Consider the following 19,977-nt stretch of genomic DNA (forward strand, 5'->3'; position numbering starts at 1 on the left):
AAGACGGGATATTATAGAACATCATCTATGGAATTTGACAATTAACTAGATGTAGGGGTGCAGTGGGAATTTAGGAAAAACAAGTCGTAGTCCATTAATGCCACTATAACAAAGCACCTCAGACTGAGTAATTTACGGACAATAGAGATTTATTTCCCACTCACAGAGGTAGAGGCTGAGAAGCCCAAGGTCAAGGTGCCTGTAGATTCAGGTATCTGGTTAGTTCTCACTTTCTATTTCTTGCATTTTCACTTGGCTGAAGGGTTGGAAGGGACAAAGGGATAAAAGGATGAACTTGTTTCCTCAAGCCCTTTTATAAGGGCACTCATCTCATTTCTAAGGGCAGAGCCCTCCCGGCTTAATCAGCTTCCAGTGGCCTCTTCTTAACACCATCACTTTGGGATTTAATTTCTAACATATGAATTTTGGAGGGACATACACATTCAAACCATAGGGAGAAGTATAAATAATGTTCTGATGAATAGTGAGTGATGATTCATCAAAATTTCAAAGTCAGATGTTATCACATAGGTTTAAGCAGAAAAAATATTTTAATAGAATAATTTGACTCCTGGTTTCCACCTGTCATCAAACTGATGTTTGTATGTTTCAGAGCATAGAAAGAATAAGGAAATGGAGTAATACTTTATTTTATGTATTTTTTCAGGGTTTATATTGTGAGGAATGTCTGAATATATACCATGAAATAGTAATATGTAAGAATCTTAATAGTGCTTTGGGATTACCTGAGTATTTTTCTCCACATCATTCAACTAAAGTCTTGCGAGTCAATTCTGGTGAGATAAGCCTGATAGGGTGACCTCCTGTTTACAGCAGTAAGATTCGTCCAACCTCAGAATGTTTAAGTAAACCAGCAAACTGAGAAGTTAGAACTTGAACCCAGGTCTTCTGACTCCCAATCAAGAATAGCTTCCAGATGTAGAAAAAGTTGTATTTTTTTTCCTACAACATGATACAATTTCAGAGCTGAACAAAACCTTAATGATCAGTTATTTCAGAGACTGGCAAACTTTTCTGGAAATAACATACAGTAAATATACTTGTTTTGCAGGCTACACAGTATTTGTCACAAATACTGATTGCTAACACTGTAGCATTGAAACAGACATAAACAATGTGTGGTAAAGGAATGGTTCCGATAGAACTTTTACAGAAACAGGCTTCAGGCAGAATTTGATCCATGGGTTATAGTTTACTGATCCCTGATTTACTCTCTCTGAGCCTTATTTCTGAAGAAAGAAAAATATTGTCACTCTAGAAAGTTTATTAGACTTGGCCAGGTTTCTTCTGGCTGTAGCATAGCAATCTATTTAATCTTGCTGCTTTTTTGATCTAATTGGCAAGGTTTGCCTATTAGATCAAATTCTCTAATTTTATAATTTTAAGGACATTCTCTATCCTCAGCCTTATAAGGTATGGTGCAAATATTATGCTAATTGGCCTTTTTGTGGTGCTCATGGAATTTGTTTAGGTAGTCAATAGTATCTTAATTGTGCTGAAAAAAGTTCATTGATTATATATATCTTTCTCTGGAGACTCGCAGACGTACAGTCCCTTGAAATGTTGATCTGCCTTTCTTCAGGATTCTTCACTCCGCAGCATCGGAAAACAAAGTCTTTAATAAGCACAATTGGCAGCAATGGCATCTATTCAACGTTGCAACTTAGACTCCTAACAGATCACAGGAAATCTTAAAATTGTTCCCTCGATCTCATACTCCAAGGGAGCTATAATTAATTTTGAGTTGTTACTTATACTTAAGTCAAAAATAAAATATTTATAAAGTTGTGTTTTGTATTTTTCATTTGATCATTCTTTGGGGAAAGACGCAATATGTTTACATAAAACAACATAATGCAAAACAACCAGATATTTTCCAAGTGTGTTTGATTTGTTATTCAAGTACGAATCCTGCTAGCAACCTTAGTTGAAGGCCAGAATTTTACGTCTATAGTCAGAGCCCTATGATTTGATTTTAGAAAACCTATCTTTATTACATTTTCTGCTTTTAGAGGGCTCTGTGTTTTATGTTAATGTCAGGCCAGTTATGTTCCTCCACGGTGCGTGGTGTTTAAACCAGAAGATTAAAAACAAGTTAGAAAAATTTTCTGCTTAGAGTTATCCCCATCCAACTGTGTGTGTGAGTGTGTGTGTGTTTGTGTGTTTGTGTGTGTGTTTCAAGAGATCAAATATTAACTATTTCTTTGCAATCCAAACACACTTTTTAATTTTGAATGAAACTGATAATACACATGCTTCTAATTTAGCTTTTCTTTTCCTCATGAAGAAGGCAGTAGAAGCTATCTGCATGTCATTATAAAACTACTCTTTCAATCTAAGAAGGAAGCCAGAATGTGAGCCTTGGGGGAGTCTCTGTTTGTGTCTATATTCAAGTTTTGCTGTCTCTGCTATAATAGATGAGTTCTTATATAATCATATAGAGTTGAAATCTTGGTGGTTGCTATAGGGAAAATATAAAATGAAAAGTAGTATCAGGCAGTGATAGTATTCTCCGTTTGGAGCAGACTTAAAGTAAACACAAAGTTAAAGGCAAAAACCAGATATTATTTCCTACTTATATCCTGAATATAGTCTAATGTTACATTGGTATTTAGAGATGTAGGAGAAAATATTTTGGGAAGTTTATAAAAATAAATGAGATACTAAAGCATTTTGATAATCAAGTGTTGAGGATTATTGGGAAAAAATGATCAATGCTTTGGATATTTTGAAAATTTTTGTAAACATTTAAAAAACGGAATCTTACAATGAGGTGAAGACAAAGAAAAACAGAAAAAAAGATAAATTGCAAAGAAGGAAGATAAAAAAAAATGAACAATTCTGCTAAAACCAACTTATGGCCAAGCGCAGTGGCTCACACCTGTAATCCCAGTGCTTTGGGAGGCCGAGGCTGATGGGTCACCTGAGGTCAGGAGTTCAAGACCAGCCTGGCTAACATGGCAAAACTCCATCTCTACTAAAAATACAAAAATTAGCTGGATGTGGTTGCAGATGCCTGTAATCCCAGCTACTCAGGAGGCTGAGGGACGAGAATCACCTGAATCCGGGAGGCAGAGGTTGTGGTAAGTTGATATTGCTCCACTGCACTCCAGTCTGGGCGACAAGAGCGAAACTCCGTCTCCGATGAAAAAAAAACCCACAAACTTATTCCACAACTTAATGTACTACATTTTTAAAAATTACATCCCTATTTTCTTATCCTTGGCAGATTTCTTTCTTTGTTACTAGGAAAGTACATGTTAGTTTATATGGATATTTGAAACCAACTTTAGTGTACAGTTTCATCACTGATCACTGTGGTACCTAGATATGAGATGCCATGAGAAATATTTGTAGTTATCCTGTGTCATTTGGGAAAGAAGTAAGTTCATTCAGCATTGATTTGCAGTAATTCGTGCTTACCTTTATGTTAAATATTGTGTTCAAGAAAGGGGAGAAGCATATACTTTCCAGCACAGAATTGGTAATACTTTTCTGGAATATGGATTCGGTATTGATTATGTTTTTATTTTCCTTTTTTCTTTCCTTCCTCCTTCTCTCCCTTTCTTTCTTATTTTTTCTTCCTTTCTTTGTTATTCCTTGAGACTTCTTTCACATTCAGCCTTTTCAAAAAAGAGAAGGCTCAAAAAAGAGATTTTTGAATATTGCTACAAACTATAGTTTTGTAGTAGGAGCATTTCGAATACTCATAATTTGTTGCTTTTGACCAAAGTCCATCACAATTTCTAGAGTAGAGAACGGGCATACTATGAACCGTAAGCATCTCAGATGTTTTAAGTAGAATAGAGTTAGAATGAGTTTTTGAATGTGAAAAAAAAAATCCAAATGAATTTCATTGCATCAGATAAGCACATTTCTCGTGTAAGTTTGGCTTTACTTTCGGTGTAATCAAGTAAGAAAAAAAGAGTTGTTTGAAAAGTAAAGTCCTTTTATAAAGCAGTAAGAAAGTCGTCTTTCCTAGAATTGTCTCTTGAGTTATCTTTACACAACAGCATCATTTTGAAACAAAGCACAAAATAAGGGTTATGTATAAGATGCTCTAAATTGAAAGGTCTTTGTATATACATCTTTGGATCTAGAGAAACATAGTGACATCTGCCTTTGATTATCATTAGATGGATAAATTCTAATTCTAGGACTGTATTTAAAACATTTCAACATACACAATGATATTATATGTTCTGGGAATGTGGCACACGGTGGTTATTTTTAACGTAATTATAGATGTCTGACTGGTCGTCTTTGAAATAAATTATTTTTAAAAAGGCTTTCGTGGAAAAATTAGAATTCTTCATGGTTCCAGTCATGTTTATCTTGGGAAAATTCAAAATAAACTATTTAAATAAAAATTTGTTTGCTTTACAGTTGTCCAGATTAACTTTACAGAAACTTTTTGTTAATTGCTAAAGTATCTAGTTTGTTCAACTACTCATATTGTACTTCTCCTGTCATTGTAAAACAGTTAAAGAAAATGGGAAAACATGGTTTCAAGGTGTTGGTTCAGAAAAAAATATTAGGATAATTATAACATTGAAAAAGAATTAGCTGTACATGCATTTTTACTGTAGACCAGGGTTCCTTACCTCTAGGAATCAAACCACTATATGTAGATACAATCATTTTTACTCTGTGGGTTGTTTACCTCCATTTTGCAGATTGTTTTAAATTTTACAACGATGGATCTTTACAAGAGTAGTTTGTGCTGGTATGACTACATTGAAGTAAGAGATGGTTACTGGAGAAAATCACCTCTTCTTGGTAAGATATCTTTTCCATCTTATGTTGCTATGTATTCATTCTGTCCTGTCCAAAGAAAACCAACTGATTCTCTCAAGAGTCATCTTAGAGTTAAAAATGTGTGTGACTAACATTATTTTTATGTTAATTATACTTTTTTCAACCATACCAAAAATACTCGAAGACAAATGGATACATACATTCACTGATCAACTAATTTGAGCTAGCTTAAGTTATGAGGTGGCCGCTAGGATTTGAACATAATGATTGAGAATAGCTTTCTCATGTATTGTGACTATCATGAGTACTCATCACAATGTTTCTGTATTTTTGCTTTAAGAATCCGTTTCAACTTAAAAAAAAAACTAATTTTGGGTGTACATGTTGTGTGTTTGTGTGTTTTGTTTTTGTTTTGTTGCTAAGCCAGTGGTGTAAACTGTTAGGTACATGTTTGGTAGCTGATTCCTATGTCAAGCATATTAACTCTTATTATATTATAGATGTCACAATTTTGCTTCTCAGAGAGTTTTCTGTGGCTGAGAAGAGACATTTGCAGTTTGTGTCATAAACTATAGTCAGATTTGGTGCTCATGAAAGTCTGCTGCCAACATTTAACCACAGACCACACTATTAACTTGCATAGGCAGTTTACTGTTGGCCTCTGTTTTACTCAAAGGTGAGAGCCGTTTGGAGCATGCAGGCATCCACTCTATAACTCTATGTTGATCTTTTTCTGAGATTGTAACTTTTTCTTTACTCTTAGAAGTAGTTTTGCTCAGTCGCGTTGATGAACTGTGCAGCTCTTTTAACATCTAACACCTACTGAATGGGCACAATTGTATTAGAAGTGACAGCAGCCACAGTAAATCCAAGAGATCTGTAGAAATGTTTAAAATTAAAGGATTGAACGAATGTGGTAAGTCAGAGTGAGGAAAACATTGTCTTCTATATTTAGTTTCTTAGCCTAGATAAAGCAATTTTTTACATATGTATGCACAGGCCAAAGAAAATATTTCATTAAATTCATCTTAGAGAATCAAATCTAGAGCTAAAATTCTGAACAACACTTCTTTGTAGAGCACCATCAGCATTACATGGCTCAATGTATAATGGACCACCAGAGTGAGGCAGTGTAATCATGGTTTTTATGTGAAAAGCTTTCCCTACCGTTTCTTCTAAGACCTTGCTCCAAAAAGTGCAGCACTTAGATTGGTAGCATCGAAATCATCTGGAAAATTGTTAGAATTGTAGAAACTTGGCTCCCACTCTATATCCTCTGAATTAGGGTTTGCATTTGAATAGATTTCCTAGAAATTCAGATGCACATTATAGTTTAAAACATACCGCTCTGTGATACCTGCCTCTAATTTGCTTTGCAATTTAGGAAAATATGTCTTCACCTGTTAGCGCATGAACTTGCTTTATGCAAGTTGGCTACCATTTTTCATACACTAAAACTATGTATGCCATTTCCAGAGACACATAAGAATGGATAACATTGTAATATGTTTGCAGAATTGTTGCATGTGCTTTATCATATTTAAGCATTTTGTGATCATGTAAAAGCTTAGAGCATAGAGGCAGAAGTAAGCATAAATATTTGTGGAAAGATAGGGAAGAAAGGAAGGAATGACAGGTATTATATTCCTTTGCTGTAATTCATATTTCTGGATACAGAATTAGAAGACATTGGAAATCATGTTCAAGTCTTCTGATAGTATTTGTTATTCTGCCTATAACACCACAGGTTATAGCTTTGTAGATGACATGGAATGCGTGCAGTGATAAAAGATACCAAGAGCAGCCTCAGGGTTTTCCTAAGGAGTTGCTATTGAACCTGGGTGAATTAAGAACTCCCCTCTGAGCCAAGAGCACACTCTTTCTTTCTTTCTTTGTTGGAAATGGAATCTTGCTTTGTCACCAGGCTGGAGTGCAGTGTTGCCATCTTGACTCACTGCAACCTCTGCCTCCCAGGTTCCAGTGATTCTCCTGCCTCAGCCTCCCAAGTAGCTGGGACTACAGGCACGCACCACCATGACCAGCTAATTTTTGTATTTTTAATAGAGACGGGGTTTCACCATATTGTCTAGGATGGTCTTGAGCTCTTGACTTGGTGATCTACCTGCCTCAGCCTCCCAAAGTGCTGGGATTACAGGCATGAGCCACTGTGCCTGACTGAGAGCACATTCTTAACCAAGTCATTTCCCTGCTATTGGCCAGGTTGATAATTTGAAACCACTTTCTTAGGGTGACTTGCACCTTTTTTCTGTTACCTGTTAAATAATATTCCCCACCTTGATGCATCATTTGACCTTTTTCAAATACTGTTTTTGAGTAACCATCTTACTTCTACATATGGTAACAATACTGACATCAGTCAGTTACTCTGAGGCTGATAGTCAAATGCTTTATAAATGTATATGGAGAGACTGTTTTGTTTATCTACCATTAGTAAGTAAATATTAAGGCATAGTTGTGGCTGCAATCACTTGGAATGGAAATGTGAACCCAATCAGTGTATACATTTTATTTGTGGCTAGTACGAAAAGAACATAGACTATAGAGTCCTATTTAGGAGTTTCTCTTTATTCTTTTATTTCTTTTAGGTAGATTCTGTGGGGACAAAGTGCCTGAAGTTCTTACTTCTACAGACAGCAGAATGTGGATTGAATTTCGTAGCAGCAGTAATTGGGTAGGAAAAGGCTTTGCAGCTGTCTATGAAGGCAAGTCACATTGAATTTTAGAGAGTAGTTCATCTTATACCTCAACAGAAATTTTCATTTCTTAATTTCATTATAATGACATTATTACCATATTTTAAAATTATGAATTTTTCTGAATCTGTGTTATATTCATACAGATAATTCTAATAAAAATACTCAGTAAATTTAATTGCAAGAACAACCTGTTTTCTAGTATCAGTGATGTAATAATATCTAAATGTGTTCAGGATGTGTGGAGAAAAAAGCAAATGGCACAAGCATTCTTAAAGTTTAATTGTTTCTTGATAGTTTTAAAACATTATGAAGAAATTATCATTTTCCTTTGTACTGATTTTGTGTCTGTTTGGTCCCTGTATTCCTGAAATACTTTTTATTAGAGGAAATTGCACAGAAAGTAATTGTGGCGATTTCTGGGGCATGCTTTATCTAAATAAGAAAGTCAGCATTTGAGGAAGGACTTATAAAATGCTTTGTTTTATCCTTCTCTAAAACAATAAACTGGCATTGTGCTTTCTTGGCTTTAAAACCAAACTCCTTTCTTGCCAGCTTGTGGGTGGAGGAGACACTTCCTAGTACAGCAGTTTATGTAATTTTGAAGACAGAAGATTTCTGCTTCCCTTAAACTTTTAAGTAAATGGAAGCATTTTGTTTTAAGGATTAACTGCCTAGTAGTGAAGAGGATTATTTGGAGGGAGTCACAGACGCTGCAGGCATGACACTAACTCACTGCCAGAGACCCAGTGACTTCTGTTCAGGATGAGACTCCTGTTTTGATGAGCTCTTTTACTTGCAGTCGAAAGACCAAAGGAAGCAGCTCAGAGAATCACAGAACAAACTCACAGAGAATAAATTCACAAAGCCACTAAAGGTTTTTAAAGGTTAAAAAATACGTTTTGGTTAAGATAGGATTAAAATTTATTTATTCCTTGACAATTATCTAATATTTGTAGTTATTTGACTAGGTTTTTTTTTTTCTTTCTTTCTTTTTTTTTTTTTTTTTTTTAACCATATAAATATTTACTACATTACAATCAGTCAACTTTGATTTTTATAGCCTGGTCTTTATGTACTGAACTACAGGAGCTGAACTTCAAGGTTAACTTAGAAGAAAATGAAAACGAAATGGCATGTCTAGGCTTAGTTATTTGTTTGTTTTTTGGCTTTCTTCAGCGATCTGTGGAGGTGAGATACGTAAAAATGAAGGACAGATTCAGTCTCCTAATTATCCTGATGACTATCGCCCGATGAAAGAATGTGTGTGGAAAATAACAGTGTCTGAGAGCTACCACGTCGGGCTGACCTTTCAGTCCTTTGAGGTAAAGTCTTTTAGGCTATCTTCCTGGCACATATTCTCCATAAATGACAATGGCATTTAAGAGAATCCTCATTAAATCAGCAAAGAAATAGAGAGTCAGCCTTTTAATCAGCAAAGAAGCAAAGGATCGCTCATAAAATGCAACATCAAGAGCCTAAGAGTTTTTTTTTTTTCTTCTTTCCTCTTTCGCAGACATTTTCAAGAAGATTAAAGTGAGTTTACATTATCTGTGCTATTTGAATTAGAATGTTTGAAGTACTGACAATAGTTTCTTTTGACAAATGCACAGGCTGATTTCACAAGAGGGTCCATTAAGTAATAGAAGTTTTATTTCTCTTCTAAACGAAGAGGTTAAAAGGTAGACCGTCTTTCTTGTAGGAGGAACAAAACAAAAAATTTTTCACCCTTTTTTTTTTTTTTTTTTTTTTTTTTTACCATTACACAGATAGTTGTTTATATCAAAAATAGGGATTTTAAGTGTTCTTATGAGCTTTCAACCTCCTTAAAAATATTCGTCAGGAAGATCAGCAGCATCGTTGTGTTATTCGAGGAAGGGCCAGAAGAAACCAAAGTCCACTCAGAAATTTTGGATCAAAGTCCGGGTCCAGAACTAACACACTGGCCCGTGGGTCATTTTTGTGGGATGAAAGGGACTGAGTTAAAGATTTAAAGTCAGGAAATAGGGGAATTTCTCAGGAACTCCAGAGGATGTTTAAATCAAAGAGTTGGTCTAGAAATTGAGAGTTCAAACTGAAGTGGAGAGGAACAATGAGGTCCTAGTGGTAGGTCCCAGCCAGGGTTAGAAATTTAGATGCATGATTGGAGATGGAGAGTTTATTGATTGGAAGATTCATTCACTAAGTGATCAGAAGGCAGTAGTGAGCTCTACTACCCACTGGGTAGTAATGAGCACTGTGAACACTACCTACTGAGGGCAGTGATCATGGTCATGGTTGTGTGCACCTGCAGCAGGAGCACCAGGAGAATCCAGGCATTGCCAGTAAACCCAGAGAATCTCTCATCCTCATCTGCAAGCCTGTGCATTCTGTTTCTTCAGTACTTGTCTCTGTCCCCTTGCATGTACCACCCAGATGTATTTCCTTTTGTTACCAAAAAATATATACTTCCTACTTTAATCATCATGTATTTTATGCTCCTGACCACTTTATTTATTTATTTATTTTTGTACTTTTGGAAACTTTGATTCTGCCATTATTTGATTGACAGTTGAACTTTGTCATTTTAATGGACTAGTAGATTTGCAAATACTTTTCAAATAGACCAGTTTATGGTTGACAGTGAACTAAAATTGAGTAGAAAAATTTCACCCATGATTTAGACAAAAAAAAAAAGCCGATAAAAATTATCTAACCAATGCCTGTATTTGCTGTGTTTTGTGATATTTCAAGAATAAAGAGATTAACTATCTTTTAATACATAATTCAGGTTTTTTGTGGAATTCTATTATAGACATGATGCCAGAAAATGCATTCATTCCATCAACTTGAAAACTGATGCATGAAATTCCTACATTAGTTGATTCGTACTTTATTTTTTATGTATCAATGCAATAACAGTGATAGTCTTCAAAAATAAGATAGCATAAGGACAAATGAAAAAGATTTGCACCTCAGACACTTATAATTATGCCTGACACCAAATAGTCACTTAATAAATACTTGCTTACTGAGTGGATGAATCAGTGATGACTATACTTCATGACCTGGGAAAAATCATGTCATAGGATGGCTGAGAGTACATTTTATTTATTGTCTCTAGTTTCCTGTCCTATCTTCATATTACCTTATTTCTATATGTTTCTGCCTCCCTCATTTATATGTTAGACATATTTTGATATCTGGTAGATCTCTTGTCTTTAAATGACCAAAACTGAACCCTTGCTTATTTTGTCTCACTCATTAAGCCTACTCTTCTTCTATTTATTTCAGTACTATTTCAGTACTTTTTGTCACCACTTGTCCAAGGAACTTCCTTAATTGTACCTTTTCTCTTAAGCCCTGAAGCCAACCTATCAGCATATTTCAGTTGCTTTGTCTCCAAACTATACCCCATACGCGATGACTTTACACCACCACTGTTCTCACCGTCCCCCTCTTTGCTTGGAATTCACAGAGAGAACCTCGGGTCTCTACTCTTGCTCTGCATATCCCGTTTGTCACCTCACAACCAGAGTGATGCTTTTACAATGTACGTTAGATTATGACACTGCTCTACTTACAGGGGGTTTCCATCACCTCTAAAATAACATCTAGACTCGATTATCATGGGCTGCGTCACTTGTGATTTGGTCTTTGGCACCTCCTCACTTCCTCTGTGTCAGCTCGTCTCACCCTCTTTCTCTTTCTCAGAAACACCAACCTCACTCCCATATCACAGCGTTTACCACTGATGTTCCTCTGCCCCAGGTCTTTGCTTTTACTCTCCTGTTGCTTTATTTGGATCTCTGCTTAATTGCTGCCTTCTTAAAAAGTTCTTGGCTGATAACACTACTTAAAATATTGTCTTACCTACAATTATCTCTAAATCATCACTCTGTTTTATTTTTAGTTAATTGCACTTCCAACTACTGGAATATATGCTACGGATCTCTTTATGTACATGTTTATTATCTGTCTCTCTCACTAGATTATGTCCACCACCGGGTTGGGTTCTTACCTGTGTCTCTGATCATTTTATCTCCAGCAACATTGTTTGTGAGATAATGTTTGATAATAGACGAGATAAATGGATGGATAGATTATACATAAATCAATGTTTGAGTGTGTGACAGTTGGCGGATGGAAATGAATATATCCTTCCTTTATTAAAGGCTTGTAAGTTTCCATGCAGAGGGAAACAAGCCTGGATAGATAAGAAAGATTTAGATTATGGAGTACCTGGTATGCTGAAGTTAGACTGAATTTAGACTAGAGGTGCTGACTTTCAAGAAATTCACAAGTAACAGGATTTAAAGGTACCTAATAAGCATCTAAATCTTCTAGGTAAGGAAACTGAGTTTATGCCGTTAACCTAGTATCACATAGGCGAGTACTAAAAGAGCATTAAAACCCAGGTACATTTGATCCTGATTTTATTTGCAAATTTGCCTATTTACTAAAATTTTGGAAGCCTAAAATTAATATTTGCAGTGCCTTCTGGGTCATTCACAGATGTGTACACAGCAGCAAATTTTGAGTCACCTAATGTGCCCATTGACAGCTGTCATGTGCCTTACTGAGAAAATATGTGTGTCAGATTATCTTCGTTCAGACATGCATGGTGTATATATAGTGCTGTTGGGTAAAAGTTCAGTTTTAATAAATGGGCAACCTGTATTAATGCGTCTTTAAACAGAAACACACAAAAACAAAATGTTGTGACTAGAGTCTCACAGGAACTCTAACCCTGGGAGCAATGAATCAGTACTTGCTAGTTCAGTATTCTGAGCAACTGAATATAATGTAACTAGTATGAATATCAAGAATCAGCTTTATATATTTTCTTATTTGTTCTAATAGTCATTAGGTGGTTGTTTAATTTCGTCAGTTATCTGTTTATATCAATTCTTTTGTTTACCTGTGTTTCCAATACTCTGTGATTTTACCTGACAAAGTCCAGTTTTTATTCACTGATTCTAGTCTTTGCCTTATTTCAAAAACTGTTTATATTTTTATTTATTGTTCTTTTTTTTTTTTTTTTTTGAAATGGAGTCTCACTCTGTCACCCAGGTTGCAAGGCAGTGGTGTGATCTCGGCTCACTGCAACCTCCACCTCCCGAGTTCAAGAGATTCTCCTGCCTCAGCCTCCCGAGTAGCTGGGACTATAGACACGTGCCACCACGCCCGGCTAATTTTTTGTATTTTTAGTAGAGACAGGGTTCCACCATGTTAGCCAGGATGGTCTCTATCTCCTGACCTAGTGATCTGCCCTCCTTGGCCTCCCAAAGTGATGGGATTACAGGCGTGAGCCACCGCACCTGGCCTTGTTTATTATTCTTTGTGTTACTGTATTCCTCTTCAGATATAAGGACCATAAAGATAAACTTGTATATCATGCTGTTGAAATCTACTTTAAAGAACTTAGCTGTCCATCATTTATGCCTCTATGTGAATTTATGTCATGGCACCTTTGCCAGTGCCATTTGCATTTTCATGAAAGTGCTGAAACAAAGTCTATGTGCCTTTGTCAATGAGTTTCAGGAATCTTTGGGCAGGAAGGAACACTATTTGGGAGGTAATAGAATCTTGATGCTTCTGTATTTATACCCTTTGGGAAGTGCTGTGGTCTGGATATTTGTGTCCACCCAAAATTTATATGGTGAAACATTAATTCCAAAGGTGATGGTATTAGCAGTGGGGTCTTTGGGAAGTGATTAGTCATGAGAGTGGAGCCCTCATGAATGGAATCAGTGCTTCTATAAAAGAGACCTAGGGGCTGGGTGCTGTGGCTCACGCCTGTGATCCCAGCACTTTGGGAGGCCTAGGTGAGTGGATCACCTGAGGTCAGGAGTTCAAGACCAGCCTGACCAACCTGGTGAAACCCCATCTCTACCAAAAATACAAACTTAGCTGGGCATGGTGGCGGGCGCCTGTAATCTCAGCTACTCGAGAGGCTGAGACAGAAGAATCTCTTGAACCTGGGAGGCAGAATTTTCAGTGAGCCGGGATCGCACGTGCCATTGCACTCCAGCCTAGGCAACAAGAGCAAAACTCTGTCTCGAAAAACAAACAAACAAAAAGGCCTAGGGATCTTCTACCATGTGAGGGCAAAATGAAAAGGCACCACTTGTGAAGAGGGCCCTCACCAGACACTGAATCTGATAGTGCCTTAACCTTTAACTTGCAGCCTTGAAAACTATCAGACATAAATTTCATGGTTTGTAAGCCACACTATCTATGATATTTTCTCATAGCATCTGGAATGGACTAATACAGGAAGCTTTCTCTCCTCTGGTAGTCATTGGATACATTATTTCTTAAGACCAATATACTGAAGTGAGTTTGTATATGAATATAGATCCCCTCTGAAAGTAATTTGGAAAGCTTGTTTTCTATTTAGCAGCAGAGTCATTTGTAAAGAAGCTTCTGGTACTATTATTTTATTTGAGAACTTTTTCAGTAAGAAGAAATAAAAAGAGAAAAACTTTGGAAGGCTGGAAATGTTTACAGTAATAACTTCAAAGGAATGTCACCAAAGCAGACAAGAAGTGAAATAAACCTGGAGCTTACTTTTGTTTAAATTGAAATTACCACATACATTAGTTCAAATGGTATTAAGTTTGAGGTACTTGTCAACATGACTACACATTCTGATTTGGTGATACTTTCCTTACGAAAACCAGAGCTGATAAATACCCTTAACAATCACAGCAGTGAGCTGAAACATTCTAAACTATATACATAAGTTTTTATCTTGGTACTTGGTAGACTGCTTGTCTGAAAGTAATCCTTTAAATCCTTTAAATATTTTTTATTAATTTATGATAAGTAGGCTAGTCTTTGTGAATGAACTAAAAAGCCGAGATAAGGAGGTTTTAATTAGTTAAGGATTTTCTGCTTACCAGGTACTATTTCTGGGAGCTTAGCTGAGAATATATTTTGGTAATGACTGTAAAACAGAAGAGTAATGCAGCTCTTCATGAATTACGGCCTAGCTATCATTGTATCTGAAAGATTAGCACTTGTTAGTTTCAGTAAACTTGCCCAAGGTTCCACAGTTGGTAGCACTATGATCGAAACCAAGGCCTGGCTCTGTGCATTTATGTCACCGGGTCTAGTAGTAAAGAGAAGCATCAGTGTTCTACTAATATAATATTATGACATTCAATTCTTTCCTTTTGTAACTATCTTCTCTTGTACATTTTTGTTGTTTAATTATTATGTGTCAATCGGGGCATGTCTGTTTTATTCACCACTGTTCACATACTGTCAAGTGAATATTATTTGGTCATAGCAGGTTTACAATAAAATTATTAAATTTATGAGTAATCAAAAAATACTTGTATCATGGAGAAAAAATGAAGTGGCAGCAGTTAAATAAACCGTTCACATGAAAATAAACCTAAGCAAGACCTGTGACGCTGCTTTTAACATGTTTGAACTTTTTTTGAGCTGTAATTATTCATGTGTTGTGTCAACTTTAAATACTAAATTTTACTGTTAATAAACATTAAATAAGATAACATAATTTAAAATAATTATGTATTAAGCTTTTCACCTTTTTACTCATTATTCCTTTTGTTTATACTATTATTTGCTAGACTTTACTAGATTTTTCTCATGATAAAAATTATTTTTAATTTTTAATGATAAATGCTTATTTGCATTGTTTTTATTAATCAGTTTAACATTTTCCCCCAAAGCATAAAACAGCTTTAACATTGCTCCAAGTGTATATCATTTAAAATAATATTATCTCTACAAGTTGTATCATTTACATTGCCTTAATTATATCTGATTACATTAGCTATGTTGTAAAGCTACATTGTAACAGTCATGAGAGCTATATTTGATTATAGTAAAATATACATAACATAAAATTTCCCATCTTAACCAGTTGTTAAGTGTACAGTTCAGTAGTGTTAAGTAGATCAGAAAAGGTCAAGCAATTTCCAGAACTCTTCATCTTGCAAAGCTGAAACACTATCTCGATCACACAAAAACACTAATTTTTTCCTCCTTCCCCTGACGCCTTATGGCAACCTCCATTCTTTCTGTCTGTATGAATTAGAGAACTTTAGGTACCCCTTATTAAGGTGGAATATTATTCCATTGTATGTGTATACTACATTTTATTTATCCATTCATCTATCAATGAACCTGTGGATTGCTTCCACTTTTTGGCTATTGGGAAAATGCTGCTATGAACATATGTGCGCAAATATCTCTACAAGACTGTGCTTTCAATTCTTTGGGGTATTTGCCCAGAAGTGGTATTGCTAGATCATATGGTAATTCTATTTTTAATTTTTTAGGGAGCATGGGATACCTTTTACTAAAGATTATTATCTAGAAATTTCTAAGTGTTCAGATATTTTTATAAATAAGTAGATACTGCAATAGATATTTGTGCAATGGTATTTTGATTTGGAAATTTGGTTATCAAATGAAGGCAAGCATGTGAGTGGGTCCCAAGCCTGGGCCTGACCTCTACCTCCAGGGCTGACTTTCCTTCAGTGTCAGAGCTCACCCACTTGCACTGACCACTAAACTATGTACAGGCTGGCAGGTTTAGAATGAGAAGTTGACCACTTTTGGTTAACTTCCTTCCTTCCCTTCCTTCCTTCCTTCTTTCCTTCCTTCCTTCCTTCCTTCCTTCCTTCCTTCCTTCCTTCCTTTCCTTCCTTTCCTTCCTTTCCTTCCTTCCTTCTTTTCCTTCCTTCCTTCCTTCCTTCCTTCCTTCCTTCCTTCCTTCCTTCCTTCCTTCCTTCCTTCTTTTCCTTCCTTCTTTCTTTCCTTCCTTCCTTCCTTCCTTCCTTCCTTCCTTCCTTCCTTCCTTCCTTCCTTCCTCTCTTTTCTTTTCTTTGTTTCTTTCTCTTTCATTCTTTCTTTGTATAAATCATTGCTTTTGGTGTTCTTTTACTGATGAAGCTTAAAGTTACTGGCATAACATCAATAGACTTGATTCACATTTTAGTTTCAACCATATTTATTTCTATCCATTCCATATATTAATTGATGAAGTAATTTGATATACCTCAAGAAACTATTGCACAAATGACACAAATAAAGTAACTCAAACACTCATTTGTGCTCATTGTTATTACTCATGTGTTGATGTAGCTGATGAAGTATAATTATAATTAGTAAAAATGGAGCAAATTCACTGTGCAAGCCTTGCATTTAGGATTAAACTGGAAAAATCAGTAACTGAAGACCATTCAGGTAATTGATGAGATGTCTAGAATTGTTGTTGTAAAGATATAATGTATTTCCAAATATCATAAATTCGTGTAGATGAGGCACATATTATTTTCTAGGCAACTCAACATCTGTGGCATTCACTATGTGAAAATGTTGTTACCCCCAAATACCAGGTACATATTTAATGTGTAAATAATATGTAATGCATAAATATATACTAGTGAATTTAACCCTATAATTAGCTATTTTTACCTGTGAAATATTTACTCTTTGTGTATCATATAAAATAGTTAAAATTCCAATTTTTACTAAGTAACCAGTGAATTCACTGTAAATTAAAATGTAAAGTGAATGATTGCATATCTATTAAAGGAATAGAGTGAGTTTTATAGACCAGGCAATATAAATTATCCTATTTCTTTTTTTAATCATTGAATAAATCTGAAATTTTGAGTTTCATTTCCAATGGGAGCTATGCTGTCTTCCCTGTTAGTACCATAATTTTTAATAATAATATTCTTTAAATAGTAATTGAAACCCTTTGTAATTAACCTTTTTAATTTTTACACTGTAGCCTGGTTTCTAATATGAAGCAATGTAATATTATAATTATTTTTATTTTATTTTATTTTGAGTTGGAGTCTAGGTCTGTTGCTCAGGCTGGAGTGCAGTTGCGCGATCTCAGCCACTGCAGCCTCCACCTCCTGGGTTCAAGCAATCCTCTGCCTCAGCCTCCTAAGTAGCTGGGATTACAGGTGCCCGCCACCATGCCAGGCTAATTGTTTTGTATTTTTAGTAGAGACGGGGTTTCACCATCTTGGTCAGGCTGGTCTTGAACTTCTGACCATGTGCTCCACCTGCCAAGACCTCCCAAAGTCCTGGAATTACAGGGGTGACCCACTGCGCCTGGCTGTAATATTATTTTTATTAATGGACCTTCTAGTACAAGATGTTGCTTCCTTCATTGTGTATTCTCAATTCTTGTGGTTTTCTATCTCATTCTTTCTCACCCCTCTTCCAATATGATTTGTAAATCAGGTGCAGTTCATTCTGTGCTGCTTTAAGCAGGGGAGGATAGTTTGGTTTGCCAAGACCTTTGCTTATTTTGTTTACAGCTTTTGTCGTTTATTCTGTTATCAAACTCTACAACTTGAAATCGGATATATTATTTTCTATGTTGTCCCCTTGACCAAGAACAGCCTTTGGCCGTCTGGAAATGTTCTCATATTTACAGAGAACCCTGGTTTTGAAGGGATTCTGTTAAAGACTGAGATAAGAGGTTTTATATATATCATATATGTGTAATATATGTGTGTATATATTATATATGTATAATATATGTGTGTATATATTATATATGTATAATATATGTGTGTATATATTATATATGTATATGTGTGTATATATTATATATGTATAATATATGTGTGTATATATTATATATGTATAATATATGTGTGTATATATTATATATGTATAATATATGTGTGTATATATTATATATGTATAATATATGTGTGTGTATATATTATATATGTATAATATATGTGTGTGTATATATTATATGTATATGTGTGTGTATATATTATATATGTATATGTGTGTGTATATATTATATATGTATAATATGTGTGTGTATATATTATATATGTATAATATGTGTGTGTATATGTGTGTGTGCATAAAATATATATGTGTGTGTATATATAATATATACATATATTATATATATTCATATATATTTTATATATATATATATTTGGCCAAATTGGGCTTGTCACCCCGGTGACCAATTGAGTTACAGTTTTAAAAAGTGCTTTTAAAATTAGATATTCTTTATATAAATATTTTCCATTTATTCCCATAATTGCACACCCACCAAAGAATTTATTTTTAGGAAAAATATGGATTTATGAAAGGTACTCAATGAACACCTAACATAAAATTACAGCCTTCTCTCCCCAACCCAACTTCTCATACTTGTCTCCTCCTGATACTAACTAGGCCTGTTCTTAATTAATTTCTGAGATCAGATCATATCTGGTAAGGCCATAGACATCTTCTCACACTTCTTACCTTGCTACGCTTTCTATTTTTCCATTGAATTGATGACTTTCTAACATTTTATGATTTAATTATTTATTTTGTTTATTGTTCCTTTTCTGGCTACTCATCAGTAGAATGCAAGCACCAGGAGGACAAGGTTATTTGACATTTTTCTGAATGATGCATACCAAGCAGGGAGAGTGCCTAGTGGAGACTAGGCACTGAGTATTTTGTGACTAGGAAGCAGCAAATGTAGTACCTGGTTCTAACTAAATCTGTGCTTCAAAGTGGTTTCGTTTGTTTGTCTTTATACTATCTAATTTGAAGACTATTATTGTTAGTGTATTGATAAGGCAGAAAACAGATTTTTCCACCAACTATACCAGCAGTTTCATGGTTTCATGTGTTCAAGTTGCAGTTCCGTGGACATTCCCCGATATTTCATGACATTCTGTGTATTCCTTAACACTAGTAACAGAGTTCCATAAACTAGTGAATTGTATGTTGAGTGATAATTGACAACGTTTGATACTTTTCATAGTGTTTTAATTGTAGATGTCTTTGCTTTCTAGTTTTAAATATCTAATAAGCAGGTGAATCTATGAAGACTTAACTCTAGTGGTCAACTTCTGTAAAAGGTGAAAAGCAAGAATTTTACATAAAAATTGTCTTACAATTTTTAAAACAATTTATAAATTTTGATTTTTTTGTTGGTTTGTTTTTAGAAGCTCAGGGCTGAAACATGGGTCCATGAACATGTAGTTCCCCCATAAAGTGTCATAGGCCAGTAGTCTGACCTAATATTTGCATTCAGTTTTTAAAGAAAGAGATTGAGTTTCCCCTGATTATCTGGGCTGAGAGGAGTGTGTTGAGGTAAAAAGCCTCATCCAAACAAGGCCATATTTCCTTGGGAAAGAGAAAACCACTGTTGATTCTACTATGTAGTAGTCTTTCTCTACACAACCAGGTTAATTATGGAGAGAGAATTCAATAGACTAAGGAAGAACAGTAATCCCATATTATCAGATTTGCCTTTCAAAAAGAGATTTATAACCAAAAATAGTGCTACATTTGTGCAGAGAATTTGAATCCAAATTTTCTAGGAATAAAATAATGATTTTATTGAAAGACTGTGGAGCAATTTTTATAATTATGATTCAGAAGAAATTATATATTAATTGTAGCAGCATATATGGCCCTGATTTTTAGTGATAATTTTTAATTTTGGATTTTTTCAGCCTCTATTAAATGA

General features: G+C 35.1%; 1 protein-coding gene across 2 annotated transcripts in view; it reads left to right on the top strand.

Annotated features, from left to right (window-relative positions):
* TLL1 (tolloid like 1) overlaps positions 1-19,977 on the top strand; it is a 222,240-nt gene that overhangs the window by 152,108 nt on the left and 50,155 nt on the right. For both annotated transcript variants that reach the window (XM_008000210.3, XM_008000212.3), the window contains 3 exons: positions 4,698-4,800; positions 7,386-7,502; positions 8,673-8,818. In XM_008000210.3, the coding sequence (XP_007998401.1) occupies positions 4,698-4,800; positions 7,386-7,502; positions 8,673-8,818 (366 nt within the window). The remainder of the gene's footprint in view (positions 1-4,697; positions 4,801-7,385; positions 7,503-8,672; positions 8,819-19,977) is intronic.

The sequence above is a fragment of the Chlorocebus sabaeus genome, chromosome 7 (genome assembly GCF_047675955.1).
Source record: "Chlorocebus sabaeus isolate Y175 chromosome 7, mChlSab1.0.hap1, whole genome shotgun sequence".
NCBI lineage: Eukaryota > Metazoa > Chordata > Mammalia > Primates > Cercopithecidae > Chlorocebus > Chlorocebus sabaeus.